The sequence below is a fragment of the Vombatus ursinus genome, unplaced genomic scaffold (assembly GCF_900497805.2).
Source record: "Vombatus ursinus unplaced genomic scaffold, bare-nosed wombat genome assembly UNPS02014798.1, whole genome shotgun sequence".
NCBI classification, from domain to species: domain Eukaryota; kingdom Metazoa; phylum Chordata; class Mammalia; order Diprotodontia; family Vombatidae; genus Vombatus; species Vombatus ursinus.
This window is the reverse complement of record NW_020954576.1, coordinates 10,901,728-10,920,000: the sequence shown is the minus strand read 5'-3', so window position 1 is coordinate 10,920,000 and position 18,273 is coordinate 10,901,728. Positions and strand designations below refer to the sequence as shown.

Below are 18,273 nucleotides of genomic sequence, written 5' to 3'. Positions count from 1 at the left end.
GTATTTAATATTTGATTTATTTTTCTTGATTCTCCCCTCCCCTCCCCCAGTTTAGTTAAGCTTAAACCTAAATGGGTAAGAAAACTCCCTTTGTGTGACGATGCTGTGTTCTGTGTATTAGGTCTATAGTGTGGCCAGGCTGAAACTGTTTATAGGCAGAGACCTCAAAGAATTTGTTGACTCAGTCTGATTTCTGGATCTGATCCTATTTTTGATTTATTTAAGACACTTAGGATTGTACTTGGTTTCCCCTAGTAAAATAATATAATAGTATAATAAAAATATATGCATATAATAGTATAATGTAGTAATAGTATAATAATAACTACATTAACAACTTACATTTATATAGCACTTTTAAGGTTTGCAAGATGCTTTGCTTTCATTATCTTACTTGGTCTTCAAAACACACCTATGAGTTGTTATTGTCCCTATATTATAGATGAGAAAGCTGAGGTTCAGAAAGAGTTAAGTGACTCCCAGGGTCTTGAGTGAAGTGACTTTCCCATGGTCATGCAGCTGGTGAATGTCTCAAGTGGAATTGAAATCCATATCTTTCTTGACTGTAAGCCCAGCATTCTATCTGCTACACCACATATCATAAATAAAGATCTGTGTTGTGATCCCGTACGTAATCTTTTTTGAGGTCAATGAAGGAAAGACATACTGATTAGCTTAGTAATCTAATGATTTAGACAATTTCTATTCAAATTAGTCCTTTAATTAAAAAAAATTAACAGAAGTAATTACAACCCCTCACCTTTCCTCTCCCCAACTCTGAGCAAATCACCTTTTTTATTTTTTAAGCCCCTTTTGTGGGTCCCTTCAGATCCATTAAAAAGGAAGGTAACTAGAAATATAAAACTCTTTTAAGGTAATTTATCAGCAAATTTTACTTTTCCTTCACTTCATTGGTAAAATTGTTCATGCTGGATTGCAAGCCTTAGATAGGAATGCTCTCACTTGAGATCAGAAAAGGTGGTTTGAGCCAGGGAGGGGGTGAAGAAGTGAGCAGTCAGAATTGAGGAAGTCAGACGTTGCCTGTTAATTACAAAGGTTACTGTGTTTAACTCTCCAGAACTTGGGACTTTATGTACATGCAGATGACACACACACGTACACACACATATATACATATACAAATACACATTTTCCATCTACAGTATAAGTACCTTTTTGTGTTGGTTTTTTTCTATTATGGAAGTAGCTGTTTTTGAGTGTTGTCTTGCTTTGAATTTTTTATCACTTTTTTCCCTTTTCTCTATTCACTGATGGAAAGCTCAGAACTGTTATGGTTCATTTGAAAGTATCAATTGCATAATGTGATTGGGGGGAGGGAGGATAGGAATTAATCCAGCCTTAGCTACAGTGGTGATGAAATAGATGAAAGTTTATCTCTTGTGTTTCCCACCCTACTCTCTTGCAACATCAGCACCCACACACTCTCACTCTTTGGCCCTAAATTTCAGTAAGTAAAGATTCATGTTTAAAATGACCATTCTTTCTACCCACATTAAAAAGCCTAGCCTCCCCCCAAAGTAATATGTAATTTTACTTTCAATGTTTTAACTTATTAGGACATATGGTACATATACTCCTGATTAATTTTATTTCCACATTTTAAAAATCAGGTTTATTTTTCTTGATTCCCCCCTTCCTCTTCAGTGATCATCATCCCTCATGTCCCTTCTTTTCTTGTTCTGTATTTCTTCTCTTTCTCCTTGTCCTATTTTGGCTCCTTTCTCTTTTCTCTCTTCTCATACTCTTTCTAGCTCCCTGCCTTTTTTAGTACTCCCCTTCACTCTTCTGTCAGATCCCTTCCTTTTCTTTCTCAGTTTGTTTCTTCTCCGTATTCCCTTACCCCTAACATGAGAGGAAAGAGAGAAGAGAGAAAGAAATAGTGAGAATTTGGGAGAGCAACATAGGCTGGGACTGGGATTTGGAAGAATGATGGGGAGAAACAAGTTCATTCATTCCACAACTGTGTTTTTTTTAAAATGCCAATTGTGTACAAAGTACTGTGATAGATTCTGTAATATTTAAGACACAGTCCCTGCCCTCATGGAGGGTTACAGGTTAACAGAATCTGACTTAGATTTCCCCAATGCAGATCTTACTCTTTTTTTTGTTTTGTTTTGTTTGTTGTTTTTGATGAGGTAATTGGGGTTAAGTGACTTGCCCAGGGTCACACAACTAGTAAGTGTCAAGTGTCTGAGGCTGAATTTGAACTCAGCTCCTCCTGATTCCAAGGCCGGACCTCTATCCGCTGTGCCACCTGAGCATATTCCTTTTCCACGACTTCTCATAGAAATGCAAGGAAAGAGAAAAGTCAGACCTTCCAAAGCATATTTGTTGAGCTTTGGGCACAACAGTTTGAGAAGGATGTTGGTTAGCTGCAAAGTGTCTATAGGAGGGAAACCTCTCTAGGAAGGGAATGGTCTTGAGTCTACATTATATGACGATCAGTTGATGGAACTAGGAATATTTATTTATTCTGGAGAAAAGAAGAGGAAAGGATAGCTCTTTTCAAGTATTTGAAGGTCTGTCATAGGAAAGAGGCCTTATACTCGTTCTATTTGGCCAAAGAATAGAACCAGGGAGCTTGATTAATTTGGACTCGATGTCAGGAAAGTCTATCTACAAATTACCGCTATCCAAAAGTATAATGGGGGCTGCCTAGAGAGGTGATAGTTTCCTTCTCTGTGGAGGTCTTCAGCAGAAGCTGGATGGGCTTGTTACTCATTGGGCATGCTATAGTAGGGATTTCTTCCAGTAATGGGTTGGACTAGATGGCCACAGAGGTCCTTTCTAATTCTCAGACTTTGAGATTCTGTGAAGATATTTTTTCAGCCCTGCCTCTGCCACATACCGGCTTTACCCATATTTGTTTGGCCCATCTATTTTAGATGGCAGAGAAGCTACCGTGTTATTCTCCATTCCATGTATGATGACCATCCAATGATCATCTCCCTGAATGCTTTCTTCACTGTAAAGATTTCTATCTTTCAATGCTCTTAGAGTTGACCCACACAATAGTCACTATCTGTGTCTACATATGAGAAGCCAGATGGCAGAGTGAAGAGAGAGCTGGCCTTGGAGTCAGGAAGAACTGGGCTCATGGGCCACTTTTTTTTATTCTTTTTTTGGGGGGTCCTTTATTTTATTTTTTTAACCTTTTTTTATTAATTTATTTTGATTTATTAGCAATCATTTCCATAAACTTTTGAGTCTTAAATTGTTCCCTCCCTCCCTCCCTCCCCCCCAAGACAACATGCAATCTGATATAGGTTATACATATACATTTCATGGGCCACTTTTAATAAATACTGGCTGCATAATCCTAAGTAAATCACTTACCCTCTCAGTGCCTTAGGTAGTAAACTGTCAAGACTTCAATTGCAGAGAAGATGCTAACCCCATTGATACAGGTACTTTCTCCATAAGAAGTTCCCTATAACAATGAAATCACATCTCTAGTCCTAAATCCCTAAATATGTGTGTTTATTTTACCTAAGCACTCCCCCTCCCCAGTTCTTTCAGAATATTCCCTTTATTTTGCTGAGCAAGCATAGAAAAAGGATGAACATTAATGATGAAAGGATAAGGAGGGAGAAGAACATAAGGAAAGGCTCTTTCCTCCTTTTAAGACTGACTAGGTAAAATCCTTTTGCCTAGAGTGTCCATAGCTAGGTGGTGTGGTAGAGAGTGCTGGGCCGGAAGTCAGGAAGAATTGAGTTCAAATCCCTCCTGAAGACACTTAGTAGCTGTGTGACCCTGGCCAAGTCACTTAATCTGTGTTTGCTTCCATTTTTCAATGTAAAATAGAGAGTACCCATCTGGCAGGCTTGTTGTGCAGATCAAATGAGGTAATATTTGTTAAACATTTAGCACAGTGCCTACCGAATAATAGGTGTTATATGAATGCTTATTCCTTTCCCCTCCCTGTCCCTTTTCAATTCATCCAGGGCCATCTCCAGTCTTCCTCATCTATATCTGGCCACTGGACCCAGATGGCTCCCAAGGAGAAAGTGAAGTTGGTGACTTTGCACAGTCCTGCCTCACTTAAATCCATTTCACTTGCAAGTCATGGCATCACCTCCCTAATGCCATGGTCCTCTTTGAGAACAAAGGACAAATAACAACAACCCTTTTCAGCTAGAATTCATAATTCTTTTCCCTTTGTAGGCTCACTATATTGGCAAAGTTGATCAGTGACAGATTTATTTTAGAAAAGGAGCCTGGACCAAATTCCTGACCATCCCTAGGAATTTTAAAGCCTGCAAATTTGGGGGCCAGAAGAAAGGCAGGCACACTGTGGCTACAATAATTGTATTTTTCTAGTTCCCATGGAAGTAGGTCACATTCTCACTTTGAAGACTCAAGCTGCTGAACATTATAGGTTGGCTTTTGGTTACCAAATTCTTTGGTAATTCCCTTGTTTGGCAAAGGACTTTGATCTATTTGTTTATGTCCTATAATGCTCCCAAAGAAAGGGAAATATATCTAATCTTTGTTTATCTTGCTTCAAGTGGCTTGGCCCTGTTCACTGAAGAGGAGGATTAAGAGTCCTGCTTTAGGAGTCACAAAAAAAAGTTTTGGGACTAGCCCTAAAGTTTTCTTTTTCTTTTTTCTTTTCAGGTCTGCATTCTCTCTTCCAACTTCCCTATGATTACCCCACACATACATTAAGAAAACAAGAAGAAAAAAACATTATAAACATGTATAGTTAGGCAAAACAAATTCCCCCATTAGCCATATTTTTAAAAATTCTTCAATTTACACCCTGAGTTCATCACCTCTCTTTTTGGAGGTGAGCAGCATGTTTCGTCATGAGTCTTCTGGAATTGTGATTGCTCATTGTGTTGATCAGAGTTTCTAAGTCTTTCAAAGTTGTCTTTATAATATTATGTAAATCATTCTCCTGCTTCTGCTTACTTCATTTTGCATCAGTTCATACAAGTCTTCCCAAGTTTCTCTGAAACCATCAGTTTCATCATTTCTTACAGCACAATAGTTAGCCCAAAGTTTTCATGCCATTTTCTTTATTCCACATCTTACCCTGGTCCTGTGTTTTATGGAATGGTAATGGGGACCACAGAGGCCAAATGTTACTTTCAGAATTCCTAGTGCCTGGAACTGCAAGACATCCCAGAAATCTGAGCGTTTTCATCTTTAAACCACATTCTTATTTTTATGTCAGAGCCAAAAGATAGCCTATGATTTACTACCTCCTTATCACTGGACATTGTTTTAGAGCTGAAAGGGACCTTAGAGGTCATCAAACACAGTAAGAAGCTGAAGCCTGGAAACTTAGATGAATTATGCAAGTCTTAGAAGTAGTAAATAATGGAATTGATTGAATTTTGAGCCCAATTTGAGCCCAAGTCCAGAACCAGAAAGCTCTCTCCATTGTCACATTGCTTCTTCTGATCTTCCTCCTTGCTCTGTCTTCTCTGGGCTCTAGCAAGGGAAGTATAGATGGTTAAACGGCACAACAGATAGAGCATTAGGCCTAGACTCAAGAAGACCCAAATTCAAATCTGGTCCCAAACACTTACTAGGTCTCTTACAGATGTCTTGTCTGCCTCAGCTTCCTCATCTGTAAAAGGGAGATAATAATAGCATCACTTCCTGAGTTGGTTAAGATAAAATGAGATCATATGTATAAAGTGCTTTGCAAACCTCAAAGGTCTATATAAATGTCATTACTATTATTATTATATTTCTTTCTCCATATGAGCACCTCATGTTGCTTCCTTTGGTGACTTTTAAATAAACCTTTACAGCAGAGGCCCTATCTGCTGTATATGGGCTAGAAAATGTCATTGTAGATTTTTCTTAAATTCTTGACATTGAATTGACCTTCTTTAGCAAATGAGTAGTCATAGGAAATAGAGTTGTTTATTATTTAAAAGAAAATTTGACTTAAAACCTTCTGTAAATCTGTCTTGTAGCTGTTATTGATGATCGTCCTATCAACTATTGTGCAACTGGCCTCCACAATTGTGACATCCCCCAGCGGGCACAGTGTGTGTATGCTGGAGGCTCCTCCTACCACTGTTCCTGTTTGCCTGGCTTCTTAGGAGATGGGCACGCCTGTCAAGGTACATAAAGCTTCTTTTTCTTTCTTCAATTGGTGCATAAAAACTAATACGAAGTGATGTATTTTAGCCTAGTTCTGTGGTGACAGTAAGTTCTCTGCCCACCCTGACAACCCTTTATAAGGTCAAAAATGGTTATTATTTTAACTGTATAGGATAAGAAGTGTGTATTCTATTTATTTGCCCTCCTTGAGTATAATAGTTGAGAATCTATCTATCCTCATGCAAATTAGTATTTGGATCTTGAATGCCACCTAAATGAGTGGATAAATAGCAATTGTGTTGTCTTTTTGTAGCTAATATTTTTAAAGTGGAAGAGCAAGATAAAATTTAAAATTAAATGAATGGAAGCTAGAATTTTCAAGGATGACACCCAGATGAACTCAAGGTGCCTTTAAAATCTATGCTTCTAGGGGGTAGCTAGGTGGCTCCGGCCTTTGAGTCAGGAGGATCTGAGTTCAAATCTGACCTCATACACTTGACACTTACTAGTTGTGTGACCCTGGCAAATCACTTAACCCCTATTGCCTCAGCAAAAAAAAAAAAAAAAAAGATCTATGCTTCTATATTTTGCTCTATCCTAAAACCCTTAAGGATTCCTTTAAAGGTTACCTTTTGCTCTACCCTAAAACCCTTAAGGATTCCTTTAAAGGTTACCTTTTGCTCTACCCTAAAACCCTTAAGGATTCCTTTAAAGGTTACCTTCAGCAAAATGACATATGAGCACAGTGCCCCAAGTGTCTTGATATACAACACCAAGTGCGCCTTTCCAGTAAATTGATTTTTTTTAATTGATTCTATGATGTATTCAGATCTGAATTTTTGGCCACAGATTCTGTTTATCTGTTTGTTTTGTTACACAGAAGATTTAAATTCAAGGGATAGGAGTTTGGAGGCATACTAGGAAATGATTAAGGCATAAAAAACAAAAGACATCAATAAAAATTCTAACAAATAAACACAGTGAATACATGGATTTAGAAGATCATTTCAGAGATACTTTATCTTTATTTCTAAACTGGTCTCCAATTATAAGTGACCTCAAACAGTTGAAATTTCTTGTTCCTTGAGTCTCATTGTTAAGTAGTTACTGATCAGTAGATTAACACTTAGATTCACTGTGGAAGTGTAATAATTAAAGGATTCCTTTTATAAAGTGAAAAATCTTTGAGACAAAAAAAAGTCATCTCCCCATTCCCCATTCATAGTTTTTGTAAACTGAGTTTAGCAATTTCCTTAAAGAAAGTCATCCTCTTTTATACTTGAAATATAGTCCTGTTCTATACATAATATTATGTAAAGGAGATCAGAGAAGGAGGTCAGAGAGACGTTGTATGTTGAGAATTAAGGTAGTGAGTTCTAGGACCTGCTCAAGAGCTATTTCCCCTTCACTGTAATGAATGATTTCACTCAGGCTTCATTGGTAAGAGGGTGGAGTGGGGGTGGGGGAGAAGAAAGAGAACAAGCATTTGTTAATGCCTGTGTGCCAGGCACAATGCTAAGCCCTTTACAAATATTGCCTCATTTGATTTTTACAACATTCTGGGAGGTAGGTGCTATTATTATCCCCATTTTACAGATGAGGAAACTGAGGCAAACAGAAGTTAAGTGACTTACCCCAGGGTCACCCAGCTAATAAGTGTCTTAGGTTAGATTTTAACTCAGGTCTTCCTGACTCCAGGCTCGGTGCTCTGTCCAATGCACCACCTAGCTGCCTAACTGAATGATGAAAAGAAATCAGGTTTATCTATGATCTTGTACTTTGCAGATGTAGATGAATGCCAACAAAATCGTTGTCATCCAGATGCTTTCTGTTACAACTCTCCGGGATCCTTTGTTTGCCAATGTAAGCCTGGATATCAGGGTGATGGTTTCCAGTGTGTTCCAGGAGGTAAGATTTGGAGTTGCAATACAAACTTAACTATTATTTGATGCTGGGCATTCACTAAAGGGAATGGAGTAGGGGCGGGGGACAGGCTGAATTTTTGCCCCAAAAATAAAGAGGATGGGATTCATGACCTTCTCTCCCCACAAAAAGAGGTGAAATGTCATCATCATTATCAATGATTGGTTGGATACTGTACTAGATACTGCAGTTTAAATAGTTTTCCTTAAATTAGAGGTGTGGAAGTATTGATTCCCAAATACTGGTGTTGGCAAGAAAATTCTGAGGATATCATGGAAACTGGAGCTAAGGGATTCTAATCAGCTTCTAAATGAAGGGAAATCTTGAAGTGAGTTTTGCTGAGTTCCACTGACTATGTTTTGGATACCAGATTGATTTTCATATGTTAATATCATCCCTTTCTCTACTTTTACTTATGAATTTGCATTGCACCCAGGTAACACTAGAGTTGACTTTATTTAAAGGCAGAATTTGATATTAGTTGACTAATTTAGATAATTCTACCAGTAGAGATGTATTTCTTTGAAAATAGGCTTTATATTCTGTTAAAATAAAAATATTCCTGGCATATGCCACATTTTAAGCTTTATAAGTTAGTTATACCTTAACGTGAATAAGTTTTTCAGATATTTTTTCTGTTGTTGGATTTTAAATTTAAATTTTTTTTCTATGGACATGCATTTATTTTCTCTCCCTCCCACATCCCCAACACCAACTGAAACAAAAACAAAGCCTTCATAATATACATACATACATATATGTATATGTATAAAATAACCCTCGTTAGCCATGTCTTAAAATGTATGAGTTATTCTTCTTGAGTCCATCATCTGTCTGTTAGGAGGTATATAGAATGTTTCATCATTGGTCCTCTGGAATTATGGTTGGTTATTGCATTGATCAGAGTTCTTAAAATTGATCGTCTTTATAATGTTGTTATTCTATAAATTGTTCTCCCAGTTGTGCTTACTTCTTTGTAACACTTCATACAAGTTTTCTCAGATTTCTTTGAAATAATTTCTATCCTCATTTCTTATACTGCAATAGTATTCCATTACATCAGATGCCACATTTGGGTCAATCAATCCCCAATTTACACCAAAAAAAGCTGCTATCTGTAGTTTTATACGTATGAATTTTTTTTCTCTTTGATTTCTTTGGGGTATATGTGTAGAAGTGGTATCACTAGGTCAAAAGGTATGCACAGTATAGTGATTTTTTGGGACATGGTTCCAAATTGCTTTTCAAAATGTCTGGTCCAATGCATAGCTTTATTGATAATGCTTTAGGGTGCCTGATTTCCCACATTCCCTCCTACATTTGCCATTTTCATCAAGTTTAGCAACATGAGGCAAATGTGCTTTAATTTGCATTTCTCTAACTCTTAGTAATTTGGAACTTTCTTTTTTCTTTTTTTTTTTTAGGCAATTGGGGTTAAGTGACTTGCCTAGGGTCACACAGCTAGTGAGTGTCAAGTGTTTGCTCTGAGGCTGGATTTGAACTTAGGTCCTCCTGATTTCAGGGCTGGTGCTCTATCCACTGTGCCACCTAACTGCCCCATTTGGAGCATTTTCTCACATGGCTATTGTTGCTTAGATTTCTTCCTTTGAAAACTGCCTGCTCATATCCTTTAATTATTTATCAATAGGGGAATGGATCTTATTCTTATAAATTTGAATCATTTCCGTATACCTTGGAAATGAGATATTTATCAGAGAAACTTACTGCAAAGATTATTTCCCCAGTTAACTGTTTCTCTTCTCATTTTAAATATTCTGGTTTCATTTGTACAAAAACTTTAATTTTACACAATCAAAATGTCCATTTTATCTTTTGTTGATAGATTTTTTTTTTAAATGGGGAAGGTAGCTGCAGCTTTGGAGCAGCTAGGTGGCACAGTGGATAGAGTGCCAGGCCAGGGTCAGGAAGACCTATCTTCCTGAGTTCAAATCCAGCCTAAGACACTTACTAGCTGTGTAACCCCAGGCAAGTTATTTAACCCTGCTTGCCTCAGTCTCTCCATCTGTAAAATTATCTGGAAAAGGAAATGACAAACCATTCCAGTATTTTTGCCAAGAAAACCTCAAGTGGGGTCACAAAGAATCGGACATGACTGAAATGACTGAACAACAACAAAGCTAGAGCTTTAAGGAAGTGAAGGGGAAAAGAGAAGAAAAGGAAGACCAAGGATCTCAAAGCTGGTTTGCTTTATGGTTTTGCACATCATAAGTTATGGAGGCTAGCTAGGTGGTGAAGTGGATAGAACACTGAGTTTGGAGTTAGGACGACCTGAGTTCAAAGTTGGCCTCAGATACTAACCAGCTCTGTGACCCTGGGTAAGTCACTTAATCTCTGTCTGCCTCAGTTGCTTCAACTGTAAAATGGGAATAAATAATAGCACCTACCTCACAATGTTGTTATGAGGATTGAATGAGATAATATTTGTGAAGTGCCTAACATAGTGCCTGGTACATAGTAGACAATAAATACTTGTTTCCTCCCCCCAAAAGTTGTCCATTGTCTAGTGACTTTTGGTACATCTTTAGATATCCTGGTACAAGTATAAACTGAGTTAATCACTCCAAGTTTCCTATGGAAATTCTGTGATTAGTAGCCAGGATTTTGAATTTCACTTTGTTGTTGCTGTTGGTCAGATACATCTTTGCCACTTTGAATGACTTAACTGTGAAAAGAAAATCTCTGTCCTTGTTCTTATTAAGGTCAATAACCACAGCTAACTGTTGCATGAAAAACTCAATTGAAGGTTTAACTATATATTTTTCTTTCTTTTTTGTTCAGGTCTGTTTTCTTTGGCCGTAAGGAAATTCTAGGTTAATTGAAACCAAATTTATCTCTGACAGACTTTCATGGAAAAATATTTGAAGGGACAAAAAACGACCTCTAACATCCTTCCTTAGCTCTGGTGCTGAGTTAGTTGTCTCCCCCCTGAGTTAGATGATAGACATATCTGAGGTAGACACAGTCAGCCTTCAGAAGGATTTGTTAGGTATTCGGGTATGCACAGAATTAGCTCTGCAGGGGAAAATTGACCTGTATAGTCATCATCATGGTGACTAACTCTTGCCTTCATTCTTATTTTTTCCAAGTTAACAAAATAGCTATTGTCGTGGTGGCATTTTTAAGATTTAATTTTCTCTCTATATGTTTTTGTTACATTTTAAGTTCCAAACTGCCTCCCTCCCTGCTACCCCACCCTGTGTTGGAGAAGGCCACCATTTGACACAGATGTAGATATATAGATATATGTAAAATCATACTATGCATACTTTTATTCATCAGTTCTTTCCCTGAGGTGTATAGCAGCTTTCTTCATGGGTCCTTCGTAGTTGATTTGAGTATTTACAATACTCAGAATACCGTAGTCATTCATAATTATTCTTCAAAAAATATTGCTGTTACTGTATACAATGTTCTCTCGATTCTATTCATTTCACTCCTCATTATTTCATGCAAGTCTTTCCATGTTTTTCTAAAATCAACAAGCTCATCATTTCTTATAGCACAGTAGTATTCCATCACAATCGTATACCACAACTTGTTTAGCCATTTCCCAATTGATGGGCATCCCCTCAATTCTTGGCCACCACAAAGAGATCTGCTATAAATATTTTATAACATAAAGGTTCTTTTCCTTTTCCCCGATCACCTTGGGAAACAGACCTAAAAGTGGTATTACTGGGTCAAAGGGTATGCAACAGTTTTATACCTCTTTGGGCATAATTCCAAATTGCTCTCCAAAATGATTGGATCAGTACATGTTTCCACCAACAGTGTGTTAGTGTCTCAATTTTTCCACATCCCCTCCAACATTTGTCATTTTCCCCTTCTACCATTTTAGTCATGTAGTAGCATTTTTAATAAAATGCCTACCTGAAAGGGTTCTGAAAAATAGTAACTCTTAACTCCCCTGCTTTATCTACTAGATAAACTATCTGTAACTTAGTAGATAAGTCTTAGAGAGTTACCTGAGGTTCAGCAACTCACCAGTGGTCACATAATGTAGTAAATGTTAGGGATGGATTTAAAGCTAAATCCTACTAGTTCAGGGACCATTACTCTATCTTTTATACCAGAGGTTTGCAAACTTTTTGGTCTCAAGACCCCTTTACACTCTTAAAAACAAAGAGCTTTTCTTTTAGCTATTAGAAATTGATAAACTGATAAATTTTTAAAACATTTATTTAATTCATTTTAAAATAACAATAAATCCATTACATTTTTACATAGGTAACATTTTTATTGAAAAATAGCTGTTTCTGAAACAAAAAATAATTGTTGAAAGAGTGGCATTGTTTGACATACTTTTGCAAGCCTCTTTAATGTTTGGCTTAATAGAAGACAGCTAGATTCTGTGTCTGCCTCCACATTTTATCTGTTACTATATGTTGTTTTGTTTAAAGTATATGAAGAAAATCTGGCCTCACACAGATACGTAGTTTGTAAATGGAGGAATATTTTAATAGCAGGTAGTATTTAGCATTATTATGAAAATAGTTTTGAATTCAGGGACCCTCTGAAAAGATCCTGGGGACTCCTAAGATTTCTCAGATCTCACTTTGAGAAGGACTGCTATGTCTCTAATAGTAAATAAAATCTCCCTCTGTCTCTGTTGCTCCGCTCTCCTCTCCCTCTGTCTCCTTTTCCTTTTCTTCTCTGTGTCTTTCTATGTCTGTCTCTCTCTCTCGTTTCTGTTTCTGTCTCTGCTTCTGTTCACCTCTCTCACTCCTTTCATAACTAGACAGTACTGCATGTATTATCTATACCAATCAGACACTTCTCAGACTACTAAAACAGAGGCAGCTTAATGTAATGCCTACAGTACTGGATTTGGAATAAAGAAGACCTGGGTTCAAATCCTGCCTCTAATATTTACTATTTGACCTAAGCACCTACCAAGTATTATAAGCAGCTATTCTCATCCCCAAAGTTAAGAGCGATTAAAATTATAAGCTTTTAAACTCGGCTACCTTTCCTGGGAGGAAAAGGCTGCAAAATCAATTTGTAGGCATTTTTATCCCTTAACCTCTCTTAACTTTGCTCTCATCTGTTAAATGATGGAAAATTATACTTGTAGTACCTATCTTAAAGGTTATTGTGAGGCTCAAATGAAATAATGCATGTAAAACACCTTGTAAAATTTAAAGCACTACATAAATATTAGTTAATACTACTAGGTCCAGTTCTAAATTATGCATTATTCTCTAAGTCACAGATGAAAACCAGCCTTGTTACTTAATAGTCTTACCCTCATAAGTTCTCATTAATCAAAACAAAATGTTAAAAACAAGTATCTATATACCCAGGATAATCAGCATCTACAAATTTTGCATTTTTATTATCATGACCATGCTTTTAAAATGAAAATTTAAGTTTAAATATGTGAGTTCTACATGCTATCTGAAATGTTTTGGTTCTACGCAGAAGAATTTACCCCAAACAAACTTTTCATTTCCTAAATTGCATGGAAGTTTTACGAGGCTGCCTAGGCATTCTGGAAGTAGTCAGGTTTTTAATAATGTACAAGTTCATCGGAGTTTGAGCTACAATGATCTAGCAGCTCTTCTCTTTTATGCACGCTTCACTTATGCAGTTCAAAATGAAACAGATGTCAGATTTTTGCTTCTCTCCTTACACCCCCTGAAGACTTCGTTTACCAAACAGAAATAAATCCAGACATGGGAGCTGTAATGGGAGAAGAGGGAAATGTGACCAGTTAAAGCTTTTACCAGGATTGTTGGTATTTTGAACCCTTCCCATTGGACAATCTCTGTTGCCTTCCTTCTTGTTTGCCATGTTTCATTGGTGATGCCCAATGAGTGTAAACCTATTCATTTCTTCCAGGAGAATTCCATGGCCAAGAGCTTCCCTCGAGCCTCGTAGCTAACTATAGTCTTGGAGTTGGAGTGGGAGTGGGGGTGGGGTATTCGGTCTGCAGGATGAACATTCCTGATAAATGGATGGTTAGAGAGAGTTTTTTGTTGTCAGAACAGGGATCTATCTCCCCTCCCACCCTGAAAAAAGGACAGATGTCAGTGACACTGACAACTCACAATGCGGATTCTCCCCACAAAGGGGAAAACCAGCTTAGTTTACACAAGAAGTATATGAAGTAAATCCGCGGGTTCTTAAAATATATACTGATGACAGTCAATGATAAGGGAAAAATTGTTTATGTAAGTGACTACTTCCTGGCCATCTTCATGCTGTTATACTCTGAACTCTAGCCTCCACCTCTGACCTAACGCTCTAAGCTCCTCTTCTAGGTCCTTCTGGCTTCTGATTGCTAAGTAATCACCATATGTAGCCTGGATCCAGAGTTGAGCAAACTGCTCCCCAGCTGTCTTCATGCTGTACTGCTGTGCCTCCCTCTTTCTCCTCTTTCCTGATCCAGATCTGAGTACAGCAAATAAATCAACACTACCAGAACATAACTCTGTGGCCACCACTGTTTTTATAGGTGTCGTCTTCCTCTGTTGGAATGTAAGCTCTCTGAAGACAAGGGCTCTCTTGCTTACTTGTATCATGTCTGTGCCCAGTGCTAAATGTAGTATCTGGCATATAGAAAGTGCTTAATAAATGCTTTTCCATTTCATAAAGCAATTTATTATTCTTTTTTGGGTATACTGGGAGGTAAACACTAGTGCATAAAGCCCTTGGTCATCTTATGCTTAACTTGAGAATCAAACAAAGAACCCTTCCTGTACTGAGTATTATGAGCAGCTATTCTCAATCCCAAGGTTTAGAGACCTGGAAATTACAAATGTTCAAACTTGGCTGATGTACCTGGGGTGGGGGGAAAGAGTCATTGCAAAACCAATGTGTAGGTGCTTAGGCAATAGACTGATAGACCACATGAGTTTATAAAGAACAAATCTAGTCAGATTAACCTAATCACCTATGACAGCATGACTGGGTGGGTTGATTGAGGGGATTCAATAGTATTTATCCTGACGCTAGTCAGGCTTGGTTAAGAGTAATCTAGGGTGAACACCACTTCTGGGAGTCATACAACCAGTCTGAGAGTTGTGCCTTAGATGAGATTACCTGTGGTTCAATAATAGAAGGGATCATAGGGATTATATAATTTACCCACCTCATTCAAACCCAAATTTTTAGAATCCAAGACCAGTGATCCTGGGTGCCTCTACAATGCCATCTCCAGAAGGGCATTTAATATATTGCTCTAATGATTTTCTACTAAAAATATCCTTGCATATTATTATTTGAATACTTCTAGGGATCTGTGATCATAACAATATATATATTCCTTCTTGTGGTTGTTTGTTGTGTTTTACAAATTACAACTTATCTATACTTTTTTATCCTATGCCACTCTTATTTCTATCCCCTATAAATTGTCCACAGGAAGATTAGTCAACTTCCTGGGGACCTTCCTGGAGTTCTTTTGAACTGACATGTATACTATGTAACATTTAGGCTGCCCATCTATTATGCCTCACTCTCCACGCATGACCAGCTCACTTCTTTTGCTGGTCATGTATCTCTTTTAATGGTATCTTTCTTACCATGGTTTTTGTCATTGGCAATGTTTTTCAGCCTTGTATGTTGCCATTTAGGATTTAGAGTTTTTCTGAATGGGAAGTCTCAGCTTGAATTCATGGACTTCTTCCAAACCACAAAATTATGGGTCAACAATTTCCCTAAAAATTGTGCTGGTCCCTCTCTGAGTTAATGTACTTTGCCATAATTGTAAGTTCCAGGTTGTGAGGTTGTGCCCTTAATTGTCTTTAGTCCCAACTTCAGTGCTCACTGAATTTTAATGGGAAAAGCCTTTCTTGCTACTTCCCAAGCTATTATAATGAGGAAGACACTGTATACAAAAGAACTGAACTCAATCTGAGTTATGCAAGAGATTATCTATAATAAAAGGAATAAGTAGAAGTATGTATTATATTCCTATATACATGTGGAGAACCTTTAAAAAGCCATTGACCCATTGCTGATCTCCCTAAATATATGGCATTCCCTTGATCAATCAACCTAGAAGACCAGTCAAGAAAGGAAATGAAATCATTCTGCGATAAGCTGTTCTATATGAACCCATGCTGACTCTAACTGATCTATTTAACTTTCTAACAGCCCACAAACCATTCATTCAATGGTATGTTTTAAAATTCTGTCAGGGATAGAAGACAAGTATAATGGTCTTATCTTTTTTGAAAATTGAGGTATTTGTCACACTTCAGCACTTCTTTAAAAATTTCTACCAATAATGGTCAGCTCAGCAATCATACCTATAAGTTGTTGTAACACCCATATATATCTATATCCCAATAGCCCATGATATGGGCTATCCAAGTCTGGCAACTTGAAATGTCCTGACCTATCTTTGGTTTCAAGACCTGGGTATCATCTCTATTGTATTCTTCCCAGTCCCAAAGACCATTCTTTGTTGGAGAAAACAGAAACAAACCCAGCATCCGATAGTTCTGTCTTTTCTTCATCCTTTGTTTATCATTAGCCCAAACACCATAAGTAGGAGCTCTGTCTCTCCTTTGATGTTCTTCTTTTTCACAACTTGGCTCTAAAAAAAAAGGTCTTTTTTGTTGTCCTTGGAATTTATCACACAATTCATTCTGAGTGTTGGCATTCCTGACATCCTTGGGATTTATCACACAATTCGTTCTGAATGTTGGCATTCCTGACATCGTTTTTACAAGACTACATCACTCTTTCATTTCATTCTAAGTGATCTATCTCTGACTCAGTCTTTCTTCTGTATGTGTCATTTTAAAAGTCCGAGTTGGTTGATGAGTTCCTTATATAACTATATCACTCACTTTAGACAGTTCAGCCATACCACCCCCTCATCTGAATCTGTTAGGTTTATGTCCTTAGAATTTTGTTCTTAAAAAATAACTGGTTCTATTTGGACTGACTTATTTAGCAGTATTTTAGGTTATGGGGTTCTACCTATCCCTACCCTGGAGTTTTTGAAACCTTCTCCATAACTATAGTGGTCATAAGACTATGCTTGCTTTTTCCACCTTATCTATCATGAACTCTATGATGATGTAATTATTGCCTCCCTAAGTTTCCATAATTTCTGACTTAATTAACCAGTTCCTCCCTCTTAGTCATCATCAGGTTCACAATCATCTTTTCTTGTCTCATTTTGAATAATTCAATTATTATTAAGACAAACTATTCAGCAGAAAGAAAACACCAGTTAATATAGAGTTAAAGTCCCTCATCACTATTATACCATATTTCTGTTCCGGGTTTATCATTGGTTTTCTGAACTCATCATCCATTTCTCCCTTCTGTCCAAGTGGTCTGTGGTACAGTCTCACCACAATATCACTGCTGTTTCTCCCAATATTGTGCCTAACTCAAAGATTGTTTACCATGCTTTGCCATTCTAGATTGTGGATTTCCTCACATAAGTACATTCTCTTGTATTTACAGTGCAATGCTGCTTCACTACCCCTCCAATCTATTACTTTTGATTGATATATATCTTTCTTCTATCAGATTCTAGTTATGGAATCATAACAAGTCTCAATGATACTTATGAGATCATATTCACAGTAAAATCTTTAGTGTGTAATTTTTTCAGAAAATTGCATAACCTTAATAGATTTTCCCTGGAGGAATCTGTGGGTATTATTACAGGAATTCTGTTGAGCAAGCTCATGCCTTAGGACATTTTATTTTTGAAACTCAAATGTGACACAGCTTTTACATGGTCTGATAGCATAGATCCTTGTTGATTACAATGTAGTTATGTGTTCTGATATTTATTGAATATTGACTAAATTACTATTTTCTCAAAGTTTCTTGCTTTTTAAATAAAGTCAAAAGCCTTTGTAGGGGGCTAAAGAATACTTAACATTTTTTCTAGATATAATTAACTTATTGCTACTGATAGCACCGAGGGTTTTGATGTAATGGGCTCATGTCCTTATTTAATAGAAACAGAATCTGTGGCCCAAAATTAAACTATACTCTTTAGATGAGTTCACAAAAGTTTGTTCGATGATCAGGAATGGGACCAGAATTTCTTGTAACCATCCCTGAGTGACCTTGGGCAAATCTCTTAACAACTGAACCTTATCTGTAAAATGAGAGGGTTAGACAGGGGATCATCTCTGATGTTCCTTCTGGCTATAAATATATGATCCTGTGAACATAATGACAATGAACATAATTCTACGGACATAAAGAATCTATGATTTCATCAGCATAGGAACTTTTGCTCTCCATGGGAACATCTTTCACCAA

At 37.2% G+C, this 18,273-nt stretch overlaps 1 protein-coding gene across 1 annotated transcript in view; it reads left to right on the top strand.

Moving 5' to 3' along the window:
- LOC114049373 (nidogen-1-like) overlaps window positions 1-18,273 on the top strand; it is a 110,321-nt gene that overhangs the window by 61,046 nt on the left and 31,002 nt on the right. The window contains exons 11-12 of the mRNA XM_027870648.1: window positions 5,955-6,104; window positions 7,870-7,992. Of these exons, the coding sequence (XP_027726449.1) occupies window positions 5,955-6,104; window positions 7,870-7,992 (273 nt within the window). The remainder of the gene's footprint in view (window positions 1-5,954; window positions 6,105-7,869; window positions 7,993-18,273) is intronic.